Below are 16,417 nucleotides of genomic sequence, written 5' to 3' on the forward strand. Positions count from 1 at the left end.
AAGATAGGGAAAACATGGCCGCCTTTCTAGTAGATTGTTAAGCTCAAAAGGAAGTACACTCATACATTTTCATTTTCTTGGGGCTTTGTTTTGTTTTGGTTTTGGTGTTTGTTTTTGAGGCTGGATCTCCCTGTGTAGCTTGGAACTCACTGTGTAGACCAGGCTGAGTACTTCACAGTCATCAAGCTCATCCTGCCTCTGCCTTCTAATGCTGAGATTATAGGCATGTGTCACCATGCTTGGTTTTGGGTTTTGTTTTGTTTTGTTTTTGTTTTGTTTTTTTCATTTTAAATTTTAAAGTAGGGTTCCGTGTCAGAAAATTTTCTCTTCATTCCTAAACATTTTTATGAGACAAAACCATGAGAAGTGGCCATCAAGGTAGCAGACGGTGCCTCGCCCAGGAGGTCTGAGCTGAGCCACCTCTGAAACAGAAGCTGCTGAGTAATGAATTCTCATGTAGGATATTGTCCGGCGTGGGCAGAATTACACGGGAAATGTCCATTTACACTTGTGTTTTTCTTGAAGCTGGTTTGGATCCTTGAGCACCAGGATAAACGAGCAAGTCATTAAGAGTCTGTGAAAAGTCACCAGTTAGGATCCCAATAACTGAGGCTTTTGCACTTAGCATGAAATAGGAGTCTTTCTCGTCTTACCTGATCGTACAACAATATGGATTCTTAGTCAAGCAGGGCACAGGGTGCCTCGTTTGATTTGATGTTTAATTTCATCTGCCATTTTGGAGCCTCCAGTGGCAGCATCCATAGGGACGCCTCAGCCATGTGTGATGCCAGTCCCGTCCCCCACCTCCATCGCGACCCCGACTCCCAGGCCTGTAGTCATACCAAACTGCATGTGATTTCCCAGACTTCAGCTCCCCTCAAACCTTCTCAACCCCACCCCACCCCCGCCGCTAATTAGTTCCTCTCTTGTCTCTGTTTGCATTCCTCTGCACATACTTCAGAAAAGTAAATATCTTGTTTTCTAGCACATAACTTAGATGTCTTTCACCCTGCTAGACAGCGTGCTCCCTGACCGCTCCGGCTGGATTTCATTTGTTTGTTTATTTAACCTGGAGCTCTCGAGTGTTGAGTGGCGTAAGTGTGATTACTTGATGCTTGGAAGTAAATGCTTTCGAATCCTTTCCAGGTGATCCTTGACCTTGAAGAGGAAAGACAGAGGCATGCGCAGGACACAGCCGAAGGAGATGACGTCACCTACATGCTGGAGAAGGAGAGGGAGAGACTGACCCAACAGGTGACTCGGGAAGAGGGAGCGTGGTGGCATTTGAGTGGAATGACGCTTTTTAGTTCACTTTCAGTGTGCAGAATTACGAGTCTTTAAGAAGAAGCCAGAGCAGTCCGTGTTCATCACGTCTATTGCCAGTTCTTTTTTTAAACACAACGCTTGGGGCTGGAGAGGTGGTCCAGGGGTCAAGGGCATGCACTGATTTTTGCAGAGGGGTCACATTTGGTTCCCACGTCCACATCAGGTGGTTCATACCTGCCTGTAACCCAAACTCGGGAGGACCTGGTCCTCTCCCCTCATCTACAGTAACACCCGAATTCAGGTACACATACCCCCACAAGTACATATAATTTTAAAATTAAGACAAACATAGATCGCTCAGTGGAACTGGCATTCATAGCACATACTTCAGAGGTCTCTGATCTTCAAGCTCTTCTGTTGTTGCATGACCTACAGTAACAACCTGGCCTGTCATAATCCAATATGCCTAAAGCAAAGATGACAGGACCTGAAACAACGCTTTATCCCTATAGTATGAATTTATGTTCTCAGTCTCTCTATGTAGATCAGGATAGACTTGAACCCTTTAAAAGAAATTTTTTTTTTAATGTGATTATGGCTCACTGAGTTGGTTTTTCCATCTAGTAATGCATCTCCTGAGGAGAAGGGTTCACTCATCCTGTTCCCTCTCATTCAGAGTCTGTATGATAATGCTACACAGTCAAACAACTACATTTGTGTAGCTGCAAGGATGGTGGCGCATGCCTCTCCGAGCGTTTGGAAGGAAGAGTTCAAGTTCAGATCGAGTCTCGGAGTAAGATCTTGTCTAATGCAAACAACGGCAGAAGTGGGATTTAAGTGCAACTATTTGTGCGTGTTGGTTTTTTTTTTTTTTTAAGATCAGAGAACGTGATTGCTGGAACTTTTAAGATTGATTTTCAATAGCATCCATGCCCAGATCTAGCTCCCGCAGTGTTCCGTTAATTGTTTTGGCTGATTCTACGTCCTCTCCACACGCCTAAAACACAGCGGTGCTTTATATTCCCACTGCCCGCCCAGAGGCAGTTAGGAGCTCAAACGCCTCCCAAATCATCACGAAAAGATTAAATCGTAGTGTGTGGGGTGTTCTCGTAATTTCAAAAGTACTAACTAGCCCAAGTACCATGAAATACATGCTAATACCATGCGCCAGAAAGCAGCCAGCATGGGCACTCTACATGATCATAATTTACGTCTTCCTACTCTAATCAAGATGTATGGTGACAGCTTTTCTTTTCCCCCCCCTAGTTGGAATTTGAAAAGTCACAAGTGAAAAAGTTGGAGAAGGAACAAAAGAAGCTGTGTAGTCAGTTGGAAGAGGAGCGCTCCCGCCACAAGCAGCTCTCATCCATGCTGGTGCTTGAGTGCAAGAAGGCCACCAGCAAGGCGGCCGAGGAAGGGCAGAAGGCAGGAGAGCTGAGCCTCAAACTGGAGAAGGAGAAGAGCCGGGCGAGCAAGCTGGAGGAAGAGCTGGCCACTGAGAGGAAGCGGGGTCTGCAGACGGAGGCCCAGGTGGAGAAGCAGTTGTCTGAGTTCGATATAGAGAGGGAGCAGCTGAGAGCCAAGCTGAACCGAGAGGAGAACCGGACCAGAGCCCTGAAGGAGGAGATGGAAAGCTTGAAGAAGCTGGTGAGAGACCTGGAGGCAGCGCAGCGGCACAGCAGCCCTGGGGAGCAGTGCAAGGAGCCGGTGAGCACGCTCAGAGGCACCGCCACAGAGTCCCCCGTGCGAGTGTCCGTGTCCTGCCAGACAGAGAGCATTCAGATAGAAAGAGGCCACGGCAGCGTCGTAGCCAAGCTGACAGACACTGGTCTCCCGGGTCCCACCACTCCTACTTACTCCTATGCAAAAGCTAATGGCCACTGTGACCCGGAAACACAAACTACCAGGGACTTGACCTCAGGCAGCAGCACAGAAAACCAAGGGCCTCCACGAGAGAAATCTGCGCTGTCGTCCCAGGAGAAACCAGTGGAGAATGGTGGGGGTCCTGTAGGGACTGAGACTCCAGCCACAATAAGCAGTCACCTCCCTTCCAGCGGCAGCTCACTGTCTCCCAGCAGTACTGCCTCCTCCTCTCTGACGTCATCTCCCTGCTCTTCACCAGTCCTAACCAAGCGTCTCCTGGGGTCGTCAGTCAGCAGCCCCGGCTACCAGTCTTCCTACCAAGTAGGGATCAACCAGCGGTTCCACGCAGCTCGGCACAAATTTCAGTCCCAAGCTGATCAAGATCAGCAAGCTAGTGGTCTCCAGAGCCCTCCGTCCAGGGACCTGTCCCCTACCCTGTTAGACAACTCTGCTGCCAAGCAGCTGGCCCGAAACACGGTCACTCAGGTGCTCTCCAGATTCACTAACCAAGGGCCCATCAAGCCAGTCTCTCCCAACAGCTCTCCCTTCGGGACAGACTACCGAAATCTGGCCAGTACTGCCAACCCACGAGGTGACACCAGCCATTCACCAACGCCAGGGAAAGTGTCCAGCCCCCTGAGCCCCCTCTCTCCGGGAATCAAGTCCCCAACCATCCCCAGAGCCGAGAGGGGAAACCCGCCACCGATCCCACCCAAAAAGCCTGGCCTCGCCCCTTCCCAGTCTGCCGCCACTCCAGTGACCAAGTCTCATTCCCAGGCAGCCTCGCTGAGCACCGCGGAAGACCTCGCCAGCAGCTGCTCCCCAAGCGCCGCGGTGGCTAACGGCAAAGATGTTGAGATACTTTTGCCTACCAGCAGCTAGTCCCTAAGAACAGGTCTCCACGTTTGACATTCCACCAGATTCCGTCCAGGAGCTCAGAGTTAAACCTTGGGGCCAGATCATGTTATTTATTTTGATAATAGCGACAGCCGTCTGTATGATACATTCAGTGTATGTACCTTTTTGTATTTTTTTTTTTAAGTAGAAACTGAGTACTTCGGATTTTTAAGACTCGCCTCTTTGTACTAAGCTAGAAGGGGACCTCACAGACATACGTCGAAAAGCCCAGCAGTCGCCAAGTGTCGTGAAAGCTAACTGAGAGCCAGGTGGCAGTCCGCTGTCAATTTGGGAACTAGAATTACTCAGCACCCATTTCAAAGTATGCAGAAGCAGTTCGCGCAGGTTTTTATTCCAGATGAACATGTCTTAAAAAGTGCCTGAAATCAGACCGCCACGTGAGTGTGATTCTGTGGCAGAAACAAAAGACAGAGCATTTATTGCAGAAAATGAGATCCCCTGTGAATCTGAATGTCAAAAAACCAACACTGCTTTTAATCCTCTCTGACTGTGTTTAATGCCAGCTTTGTGTCCTGAACTGAGGTTTGCATAAGTAGAAATCCTTCTAAAGGGACATGGACTCTGTCGGGCTGAGCTCTTTAAAGCCTTTGGGACGCCCTTCCGAGCACTAAACAGTTGGGTGCTGATTTTCTTGTACTTTTGAAAAATTAAGTCATTCTCAGTTTCCTGCATCAGTTCTTGAACAGTGAAATCACGTCTCCATTCCAAACCATCTTCAAGCACCGGCCATGGGAACTTCCAATTCTGGTTGCTTTTACTTGAATAGGAATAATGAGCTCTTTATTCTGTAATCAAAAAGCAATAACTTAAAAGTCACTCTTTGTGATACTGTAAGTCAGAATTATACAGATTTTACCAAATTGTTACATTTATTCTCCATGCTGCCAGCACTTGTATCTGTGGAACCAAATTAACTTCTGCCCAGATGGAAGTATACCTACCTATATCTGTATAGATCCATGCCCCTTTTATGTGTTCAGCATTCACACACTTAAGCACATAAATATTCGTGTGATTGTATCTTGGGAGTCTGCAAATAGAATCGCATGTTAAGATTACCTACCAAAGTAACTGGATGTGGCTTGGAGCCAGTTAGTCAACAGAGAGGAACCCGTGTCACCGGGAAGTGGCCAATCCCAAATGAAGCCCAAATCATCAGCTCCATAGCCAGGCACCACTAAACTAGTCCTAGTGACACAGAACTCAGCAGGCCACATAAGTGAGGGAGACAACACACTACACTCCCTCCAGTGCTGTCTACTAGTTTGGAGTAGCAGGAGCTGTAGCAAGCTGTAATGTCCCAGCCCGTGCAATAGGGCCCAGCTGCTGCCATGCCAAACTTCCAGACCAAAGTTACAAGTTCTCAAGCTCTCATGCAATTCAGATTCCCACAAGAAAATTCTTGTTCAAAAATATTTCCATTTTTTAAATACCAGGAACTGATGGAAAATGTTTTTAAACACTTCTGATTAGACAAACATGGCTGCAGCCGAGTTCAGCTTGCAAGCCACTCAGCTGCAGCCTCATCCATCCTAGGATTTCCGCTGTTTCCCTCCTAGAGAGTATGTATAGGCAGAAGCTTCCAGGCTTCTCTGCTGTGTCAGCTACGTCTGACCAAGTCCACAGAGCAGGACAGGCCCCTCTTGTTAAGCAGAACTTCAAACAGACCAGCTCGTGACACTGCTTACAGTTTTGTATGCAGAGTTGGAGAGAGGAAGGCCTTGGTATCTTTACGTACATTGTTCTAGCCAGGCTGTATCCAGAAGCCACTGGCGGGCTGAGCCATTTTATCGGGAAGGGGAATGAGTGACACAGTGACCGCTCGATCGTGTGTTTTAAAAACCAAAGGAGTCAGTGAACCCATCCAGGTTTGATAACTCACAAGGAATTAAACATTCGTTTTCTTTAGAACCATAGAGCTGGGGGGGGGTCTTCCCAATAATTTAGTTGTTAGTAACTTTTTAATTATATTTTATTAACCCGTTGAGTCAGTGGCTAGGAGGCGGGTAATAAAAATCTTGGTGGGCGAGTCAAGAGCTTAGTACGCTGTTGACTCTACAGCTTCTAGTTTGAATGATTAAATGCGTGACATGGCTGATGTCCTAGGGCGTCTACCAAAATGGTGGAGGCATGTGAAACTGCCCACAGCAATCCTGCATTGAATTTATTCCTACTGTGGAGCCGAAACAGAACAGTGATGGTCAAAAGCTGAACCTTCTAATCAGGAGACTCCAGTGCCAGAGTACTTGCCACACTCTTGCTTTAAATGGTAATCTTAAGAGTTGCGTTGTGCTCTTCCTCTGTTTGGAGATAGATATATAGATATATATAAAGAGAGAAATACTATAAGGAAGTTTATTTCTTAGGAGGTGCACTGAACAATATTTCTTTTACAGTGTAATATGGGGGTGGGGATATGCAAAAAGAAATGGGTATTTTTGCTAGTTGCCTATCTTCCGAGATACCAAGCAAAATCCTGAAATGGATCCACTAATTCAGCTAGATATTATAGATAAGTATTTAAGTTTGCAATAGCTTGTGAGTGTGTGTGCTAAGTAAAAGTTCCAGGATTCACAATTTGGGTGTTAACCCATGTCAGAAAAATCTGTTCTTGGTCAGCAGAATCTAAAGATGTGCAAGTGTAACACAAGCATTAACAAGTCATTAACATTTGTAAGGCCAAATGTGCCGTGCAGAGGTCTTCATTTTTATAGCAGACTACATTAAAACCAAGTTGAATCACACCATCTGGGGAAAAAAAAAAGTCTTGTCTTCAAAATGGAGAATGTTGTACAGTCCGGACTTGTTTGATTAGGGAGGGGAATGGGTGATGTAAGGAACGCTTGGTTGTGTGTTTGAAACCCCAAAGGATGCAATGAAGGCATCCAGATTAGAACTGCAGAAGATTAGACACTGGCTTTCTTGTGAAGCATTGAGCTGGGGGGAGGTCTCAATAATGTAGTCTTTCACAACTTGTAATATATTTTTTATTCATTGAGAATCTCATACATGCATGTAATAGATTTTCATCGTATTTACCCCACTTATCACCACTACTGGATCCACTTCTACCCCGGCCTTTTCTTTTCTCCTTAATATCCCGCTGGTTCCGGTCTATGCAGCCCGCATACACATGAGTATATTTGTAGGGCTGTGCACTGGAGCATAGTCCACACGCCTAAGGAAAACTGTCACTCCCTCTCTAGTACTCTAGACCTTGAGAGCCCCTGCCACAATGTTGATCTGCCCGATGTGTTGCAGACAGCCACAGCCACTGTCCACTGTGGGAGTGTTTATGAGTGCACCAGCCCAGAAGACAGTTCTTCCCGCCCTCCCTAGCCTCTCACTCCTAGAATCTTTCCTCCCCTTCTGTGATGTCCCCCTGAGCTTTGGGAGAAGTCGTGAGACATAATGTCCCACTTACAGCTGAGCACTGCGCTTGCATCGATTCTTCCTACAGTTGTGAGTTTTCTGTGATAACCACTGACCCCCCATGCAAGGAAGCCCCTCTGATGGGGGCCTCGAGGTGCCGCACTAATCTACGTGTGCAAGGATGCGTATTTAGGAAGCAGGGTGATATTATGTCCTCTCAGCAAAACAACAATAGGTTCTCCTGAGAGACGGGTCTTAACTCCAACCAGAAAGCAGTAGTTACCACTAGAACATTTTTGCCACTAACATACCCGTGGGCATTCGTTGCCAGACCAGCTACTAATAACTTTACAACCCTTCTGAAAATCTTAGAAAAGCTCTGTTTTGTATTCCCGGGAAAATAGATAAGTCTATATGCAAAATGTGGCCAATGGCTTCCTGGAGGCAGACCTGAAGCCACCAGTGACTCATGTGTTCCAGCCTCGCCCTGCCCTCTCATTTCACAAATGACTAATGCTTCCCTTAAAGTTTACCAGTCCATGCCTTTGCTGTGGCTCCGTGTTTGCAATTGTCAGTTGTAGCCAGACGAAAGTACTCAAAAAGCCTTTGATGTGCAAAAGATGCTCAGACAGCGTGGATGTTTACGTATCTTAAGTAAGCTCATTAATGATCCATTCAACAAACACTGGCTCTATTCAGTTTCCCATGACAGCCTCTGGCAGTTGCTGCCTCCCCCCTCCTCTCTCTCTCTCTCTCTCTCTCTCTCTCTCTCTCTCTCTCTCTCTCTCTCTCTCGTGTGTGTGTGTGTGTGTGTGTGTGTGTGTGTGTGTGTGTGTGTGAAAGAGGGAGGGAGGGTGGGAGGGAGAGAATTCAGTGTTTCTAATGGGTAGGTCGTCTTTGAAACACAAGTTCCAGCGTCTTGAAATGCACTTTTGGAATAGGGGATGCAGGGCTGCTGAGGTGGCTCTGGTAACATGCTTGCCTAGCACGTATTAAGCCCTGGGTACCATCCACAGCTTTGGGGTGTGTTGAGAAACTTTTTTTTTTTAATGAGCCAAAATGTTTATTCATTTCTTGCATTGGAAGTACTCCTTGCTGACATCCTTGGCCTGAGATCCTTCGCCATAGTCCTTAAGCAGCCTACCCATTGCCCTGGTTTCTTGTGGTCAGCCTTAACCAGGTTGATCTGGCGCTCGTCACAGTGCGCCTCCACCGGCCTGAAGTACATGGGCTCATCGCGGTTGGATGCAAGCACACAAGGACGGGCCTGGCACTTGTCTGAGGCCTTGGTAGCATCTCCTATGCCACGTGCTAGGCCTTCGTGCATGAGGGCGGGCTTCAGCACGTCTTGTAGAGCACTGTTGACGTCCATTGCACCTCCAGCAGCAATGCCTTCCTCAGCGGTGGGTTACCCTTCCTCAGCGGTGGGTTACAGTTGAGGCCGGATCTTGGAGGCAGCTGAGCCTCCACCTGTGAGCAGCTAGGCAACAGCAGGGGAAGCAGTGCAGGCCACGTTTTCAGCGTGGTGAGCCAGAGGCAGGCAGTGAGCAGTGTTCCGAGGGAGTGGTTTTTAAATTTTAACTAATCCGTGAACTAGTTGAGAAAGTTTTGAGAGTCCGTCTGTCTGCTTGCCTATCAGTGGACAAATCGTCAGAAAAAGGAGGAAACAGATGGGGCTCCTCAAACTTGTGTATAACCCGGGAAGCCTGCTAAAAATGACTGTTGGTGCGGTCTGAGGACCACGTTCTGGTAAGTAATGCTTCCTATCCCTCCCTTGTTCTCTGGAAACTTACTTGCCCATTATGTAAGGAGATGTCTTAGTTTCAGGAAATCATGCCAGAATGTCAGTGACGTTGCGAGTCAGGAATTCCAGTTTGGGTACCAAAGCCCCATGGTGATGCTTTGACATGCATACCACTCTCCTGGTCCTCCTGGGAGTCTTTTCTCTCTAGTGAGCTGATGAGGTGGCTGAGGACAAGAGATCTGTACAAAGACTCCCGGTTAGGTGACAACCAGGATTTCCGACCTGCTGCTGAAAACCTCAGGTGCCCTAAATGTGATGACCAACTGCAGGACGATGGGCAGGGGGAAGGAAGGAGAGGAGAAGGTTAAAACTGAGCTTGTGGCTGGAGAAATAGCTTGTGATTAGGAGCATTCGGAGCTCTTGCAGAGGACTCGGTTGAGTTCGGAGCACTCCAGTGTGGCTAACCCTGAAACACCATCTCCAAAGGATCCAGTGCCCCCTCCTGGCCTGTGCAGGCACCGCATGCATATGGTGCACCTACATACATAACAGCAAAACACTCATAAAAAGAATCTTAAAAACTGTTCCAGGCTGAAAACAGTCTCACTACACAGACTTGGCTGACCTGGAGCTCACGATGAAGAGTAGGCTGGCTTCAGAGTCTTCGGGTATGCTAAAGTCTCGCGGCTCACCACTGGGTGATGGCACCCTCGTGTACATAGACTTTTGGAACTACTCAGTACAATCAGAACTGACAGTTTCATCCATCGACTGCCTTCCTAGGAAGTGCGCCCTCTTATCAGATAACCAGATAAGCAGGTTCCATGGAAACACTGTTCATAAAGCCACTGGACTTGGGAAGAAGTAGAAGAATCCAAAGTTCCAGGTCACCTCAGCTACTTACGGAGTCTGAGGCCAGCCTTGGCTTTTTTGAGAATCTGTCTGGGGAAGAAATGGTTCACAGTGCTTGCTGCTCCTACAGAGGTCCAGGTCTTCCTGTAACTCCAGCTCTGAGGGACCAGTGAGGCCTCTGAGGACATTCATGCACACACACACACACACACACACACACGAGAAGAAACCTAAAACCCACCAAGCAATAACGAACAAGAATACTCTGTAAAAATCCCCTCAGCCCAGGGCCTGGTGGCCGCTTTTCTACTGCTCCCCAGCGCTGCTGCTGCTGCCGGGGGAGCTTGTCTCTGATATTTTCCCGCCAGCGTCTGTAATGGCTCAGTAAACTTGCATGTTGCAGAGCTTGCTCAATCCCAGGAGTTTGGGTTTAACCCGTTAAAAGGCCTGGCCGGGTCCACAGAGTGAGTTCCAGGTCAACCACAGCCACACAGGGGGACTCTTGTCTTTAGAAGGGTGGGGGCAGGGGGACTCTCGGAGAGATGGCTCAGCGGTTAAGAGCACTCACTGGCTGCGCCCCCAGAGGACCTGGGTTCAGTTTCCAGCACCCACATTGCAGCTCAGCCATCTGTAACCTCAGTTCTGGGGGACCCAACACCCTTATGCAGATTTACATGCAGGAAAAATGCCAACGCACATAAAATAAAAACTTTTTTTTAGCTCATGGTTATCGGGCATGAGCTCTTAGATCCAACTCCCCACACCATGCCCTGCCAAAACTTCATATCAAAATTATAACAACTTAAAGATCTTCACTGGCCCTATTTGTGCTTGTAGAATCAAGCATAAATATAAAATAAGTTGTTGGAGTGCACGGAGCAAAGAGTTTGTGAGGGTTGGTTACACAGCTGAAAGAAACAGGAAGTAGTTTGGTCATTTCAAAGTAACTTTATGTGCAAGGTGGGGACTAAGACAAAACAAAATCAAATCAGCCTCAAGGAGCCCGGGCGGCAGAATCAGACAAACTGTGGCTGATATGGTTAAGATACAGTTAACTTGGTGCCAGAGCTTCTGTGTGAGTGGTTTTGATTTTTAATCTGATCTTTTGGGACCTGGTTTTGGAACCTCGTCCAAAAGAGCCACTTGTAATCTCTCTCAAAATGTTTTTCTCTTAAAGCACCTGTGTTCCCCAAATGAGGTTGTCTTGGCCTATTATCCTAGCTGAGACAGGACTGCCGCAAACTCGAGTATCTGCATGGACTGCATAGCAGATTCTGTCTCGAAAAAACAGAGCCGCCACCATCCCCACAGAGGAAACCTACAGATTGCCAGGTGCTCACTGCTGGTTCCGTCTGCCAAGATGGGGCTCTAGCTGAGTGATGAAGATGGAACGCAGTCTGAAAACCACTCAAGGGCCTTATCAGACCTAACCAGAGCCTGGAGACTTCCAGATAAAGGAAACAAAAACAAACGGCCTTAATTAATTCCCCTCAAACAACAGGTTTCTTAAGGATCCAAGGAGAGCCAGAAACCAAAGTAGCTATTAAAGACACAAGTTTAAACCTGTTACCCGCCCTCAGGGTACTCTCAATTTAGCTGGGGAAAAAAAAAAAAAGACCTACACACTTATACACACACACAGAGAGAGAGAGAGAGAGAGGGAGGGAGAGAGAGAGAGAGAGGAGAGAGAGCTACTTGATTCTAGGAGAATCTAGTTCTAGGCCAGTTTGGGCTACATGGAGATCATCCAACTTAAAGGATAAAAATAGTTGATAAAGGCATCTAGTTACTGAGTGCTAATAGGAGAACTTCCCTATAGCGCAGCCTCAGCACTCCAAAAGCCCTGCCAATCTCCAGAAATCCCATTAGGGAGAGGGGGAGTTTACTAGGAGACCAGTAAAGTTGCCTGTCTCCAAAGCAGTTGTCTGAGGTTCTGCCTCATCTCCCCACGTTTGATTTAGGTTTTAGCCTGCCTTGATTCAAGTATGAGGGCAGATGGTGCCAAAGGCACCAAGAGCCCAGTCTTGCTTGAGGAAGACACCTGTGTGTAATTTTTGCAAGGGTGGGGACCGGTTTAAGAGACTCCAATCCACAGCACTGTCCTGTGACTTGTAAGGATTATGCAGAAGGCAGGGCTAGACAGAAAAGGCTGTGTTCTGCAAAATACATCTCCCATCCTTAACCTCTAAATCTCTAAGCAAAAGAGAGCAATGAAAAATAGACTTAGTGAAGACTCAGATGAGCTCTCTTGGGACCTTGCAAGTGGCTCGGAGGATGGAAGTCTCTGCCCCTCAGTGCTACTGTCCGTATTGCTGAGACAGAGGAGGCAGGAAAGACTGTCTCCTCCACATCCCTGTGGAGTGTCTGACACCAAGAAGCTGCTGGATTGTTTTGTTTTGTTTTTCAAGACAGGGTTTTGTTTTGTTTTGTTTTAATAGCCCTGGCTGTCCTGGAACTCACTCTGTACACCATGCTGGCCTGGATCTCAGAGATATCAATCTGCCTCTGCCTCCTGAGTACTGGAATTAAAGGCATGCACCACCACCCTCAAGTGGAATATTTTTAAATTTATTTATTTATTTATTTATTTATTTATTTATTTATTTATTTATTATGTATACAGTGTTCTGTCTGCATGTACACCTGCACGCCAGAAGAGGACACCAGATCTCATTATAGATGGTCGTGAGCCATCATGTGGTTGCTAGGAATTAACCTCAGGACCTCTGGAAGAGCAGCCAGTGCTCTTAACCTCTAAGCCAACTCTCCAGCCCCATCAAATGAAATTTTAAAAGATTTTCACTTGACGTGTATGTCACAACAGTAGGGGTGTCCATAGAGGGAGTTGGGCCCCCTGGAGCTGGAGGTACAGGTAATTGTGAACCACCTGATGCGCATGCTGAACTCAGGTCCTCTGAAAGGCCAGCAAGCATGTTTAACTGCTGGGCCATCCCTGCAGCCCCCTGAAATCTTAAGATGGGCCTTAACCTGGGAAGCCACCAATTTACTCTGACAGGCTGGCTTAGCGCTCAGTGGGAGAGAGTGCGCATGTGAGGCGCGGGCACCGGCTTTAATCCTCCAGCATGGCAAAATAGTCTTCAGCTACCTCAGTGTGATTAAACAACCAGAATGTCCTCCTTCTCTAGGTACAGAGAGTGTTGGCTAGGCTCTGTAAAGGCATCATGGGAGATGCCTTTACTAGGGAGGAAAAAAAACAAAACTCGTCCAAGGCCATTTCTCCTACGTTCAGCTCATACCAAAGACTTTTTGGGTGTGAGGGGTGTGTGTGTGTGTGTACATGCATAGTTTGTTCTTAAACTAGCACTCTGGATGATTCAGCCTCCCGAGTGCTGGGACCCCATCCGTGCTGACTCAAGTTTACTGTCTTGTCTCCTTGCCCCAGATAGGGAGAACTCTGAAGAGTCATCCCAGCTTCCAAACCACGTGAGGGCTGTGGGTACAGCTCAGTGGTAAAGTGCTTTGCCTAGCATGCATGAGGCGCTGGATTGGACCGTCAGCACACATTCAAAAGTCAATAAATAGTGCGGCTGTCTAAAACACGGGAGCAACTCAGTTCCTCCCCTTATCATGCTGCTCCCCTTCCCTTCCCACTTCCTGGTGTGATTAGCTTCCAACTAGCTAGCTAATTTCCAGCACCTCTCTAGCCAAGGCTGCAATCTCCCTTTTGGTCCTGATTAAACCCTGTAAAGGAGGGAATATGGTTTAGAGGATGTTTGTCAAGAAGCCAACACTTGTTACTTCTTTTATTCTACATAGCTACTGAATGTGATCATCCTACCTAAGAGATCTAGTAACTAAAAAACAGTAAATTAATCCCCCAAAGGTCCTACAGCAGAGCCAGGCTGAGCTGTAAAGTCACAGCTCCAAGTCAAGGGTTTGGGGGTGGGGTGGATCACTCTTGGATGAGAAATGCTGCTAATCTTTGCCTGATTGGTGTTGTGCTGTGCTTGGGTGCTCCTAGGGTCCACCGCTGAGCTCCATCTACATCCCTGCAGCTGGGATCCAAACCCATTGGTTTTCCAGGCTACATTCCTTCCACTGGCCACTCCACCATTTCTGAACAGGCCAAAGGGCTGCAGCTCACAGATGGAGCACACTCAGCTTTTAGAAAGCGCTGGGATTGCCTGTGATGGCTCGGATCTCTGAGTTGGAAGCCGGCCTGGTCTACATATCCAGTTCCAGGATAGCCAGGGACACACAGAGAAACCCAGTCTTAGAAAGACAAAAAAAAAAAAAAAAAAAAAGGTCTTGGGATATAAATCCCCAGCACCAAGAACAAGCAAAACCAGCAATGCATGTGGGGAGTTGGACATTAGCTGATTGTCATTCATATTCCGAAGTCAGAGTCCACTGGTTATTTTCCTTTTCAGCTCTTCAGCTGAGAACAGGCCACAGGAAAAACTGGGTTTTAATGAGGAGAAAGACAACACAAGGACAATTTGTGTACTCCCATGGAATCAAATGAGAGAAACTTAGGAAAGCTGTTGCAGGTCTCTTGAATCACAAATGAGAATGAGTCCTTAGGTCAGGTGACTAGCCAAGTTCACACAGCCGGTCCATGGCAAGCCCACGCAGTCAACTCTGTAGGCCCCACTCCACCCACCACTTCTGTCTCAGCTTCCCCTGAGCAGACCTGGGACCAGCAATTCCCAGCCTGGCCCTAACTGCTCCTTCACGTCCTCCATCTCTTCCACCCCACGCTTCTCCATAATGCTTGGCTTCGGTCTTGCCTACCTGAGCTGCCTCTGCCTACCACCCTGATTGCCACAAGAATCTTGTCCTCTTCTCTGAACAGGTTTGACAGCCAGGTGAGGGTAGGAATGAGAAGCTTTCGCTCCCAGGCTGGGCCTCTCTGTCTGGCCTCAGCCCTGGCAAGTACTTCCTCACAGGCAGGCTTGCTCCTCTGGAAGAGCCAGGAAGCCACAGAAGCTCTAAGCTTCTGTCCCCTCCCAGCTCCGTCTCTGAATTGCCACACCTGCCTGTGAGAAGAGGAGGCCAAATGCTTAGGGAGAGATGCCCTTTCTTCAAGGCAACTTAAACCATGAAGCTCCCGCTCAAGCAGCCTTTTGCATTCTCCAAACTTCCCATCTCTTATCACTGCTGTGTGCTCCCTCCCACTCCCCCGGCCTGTCCCAACTAAATCACAGCCTTCCAGGACTCTTTGTACCTCAGGGCAGATGGTGTCCTCAGGAAGCCCCTGACCAAAGCGGCAGGGTGGTTTGGAGGTGGTGACAGGGCACACACAGGCCCCTTCTTCATCGCTAGCGTGTTTTCGCTGTTCTCAGCCTGGTGAGTCAGCACCACAGGGCCACACACAAGGCTCCCATTCAGGGCTCAGCTTCCTTCTGCTATAACTCAGATCTTGGCATCTCTCCCTCCCTCATTCTCTATGTGAGCCTTATTCTCCCCATGGGAAAACTCTGCTCCCTGCTCCTGGCCTCCTTACGTCCCCCACACTCCCCTGCACCCACACCAGTCCACATTCCTCACTCTTTCTTTCTGGGAGTCGATAATCCCAGCTGTCTGTTGACATGTAGGACACAGAACAAAACAGAAATGATACGTTAGGGATTCCTCATTTGCATATCCCATAGGGATTTATTGGTTTGTTGGCATATGTCTATGATCCCCAGTTGAAGGCCAGCCTGGGCTACAAAGCAAGAGACTGTCTAAAAAGTAAATAAACACAGATGAAAACCAGGTGTTTGTTTCTGTTCTTACATAACCCTGAGCCGGATCTAAACACACACACACACACACACACACACACACACACACACTCTCACACCACTCTGTGTCTGCCCCTCATTTATTCAGTTTATGGTTATTAAGTGCTAAGAGCTGCAGTTTACACCTTGGTGGTGGGATGAGTCTCACAGAAGTGACATCTCACAGTAATGCCAGGACAAGACACAGGTAGGCTGGGGGTGGGGCCTGTCCAAGAGCCTAAAAGGGACTTTGAGACCTAAGAAAAGGCAAACAATTTACACAGACAGAAATAGGAGGGGCAGGGCGGGGGCCCGGCCCGGGTGCACTCAGGGAGGCAGAGGCAGGCAGATCTCTGTGAGTATGAGGCCAGCCTGGTCTACAGAGCCAATCCAGGACAGCCAGGGCTACACAGAGAAAACCTGTTGTCTGGGGGAGGGAGGGGGGATCGAAAAAAGGGGGAGGGTCTTGGTTTGCATGATATACAGCAAGAGAGTGCAAAAGGCATTTGAACCACAGAGACATTTGGACCATAAGAGACGTTGTCATACCCTGATAAGTGACAGCCTGGGCTGGTTTGTCGTGGAGTAAGGATAGCTCACACTCTTATGTGCGTTTGCTCGCTAGCACACAGCAGCTACTCCGCAGGTTATCTGCCCTTGTCCATCGGCGTTG

The 16,417-nt window shown here is 48.0% G+C and overlaps 1 protein-coding gene and 1 pseudogene across 3 annotated transcripts in view; one reads left to right on the forward strand and one right to left on the reverse strand.

Annotated features, from left to right (window-relative positions):
• Window positions 1–6,791, forward strand: part of Cttnbp2nl (CTTNBP2 N-terminal like) — a 45,960-nt gene extending 39,169 nt beyond the window's left edge. For all 3 annotated transcript variants that reach the window (XM_021634210.2, XM_060392935.1, XM_060392934.1), the window contains exons 5-6: window positions 1,147–1,254; window positions 2,533–6,791. In XM_021634210.2, coding sequence (XP_021489885.1) covers window positions 1,147–1,254; window positions 2,533–4,011 — 1,587 coding nt within the window. In that variant the 3' untranslated portion in view covers window positions 4,012–6,791. The remainder of the gene's footprint in view (window positions 1–1,146; window positions 1,255–2,532) is intronic.
• A 1,695-nt stretch (window positions 6,792–8,486) lies between these two features.
• On the reverse strand, window positions 8,487–9,024 carry LOC110546987 (small ribosomal subunit protein eS12-like; annotated as a pseudogene).
• Window positions 9,025–16,417: the final 7,393 nt, after the last annotated feature.

This window comes from Meriones unguiculatus, chromosome 10, assembly GCF_030254825.1.
Source record: "Meriones unguiculatus strain TT.TT164.6M chromosome 10, Bangor_MerUng_6.1, whole genome shotgun sequence".
Taxonomy (NCBI): domain Eukaryota; kingdom Metazoa; phylum Chordata; class Mammalia; order Rodentia; family Muridae; genus Meriones; species Meriones unguiculatus.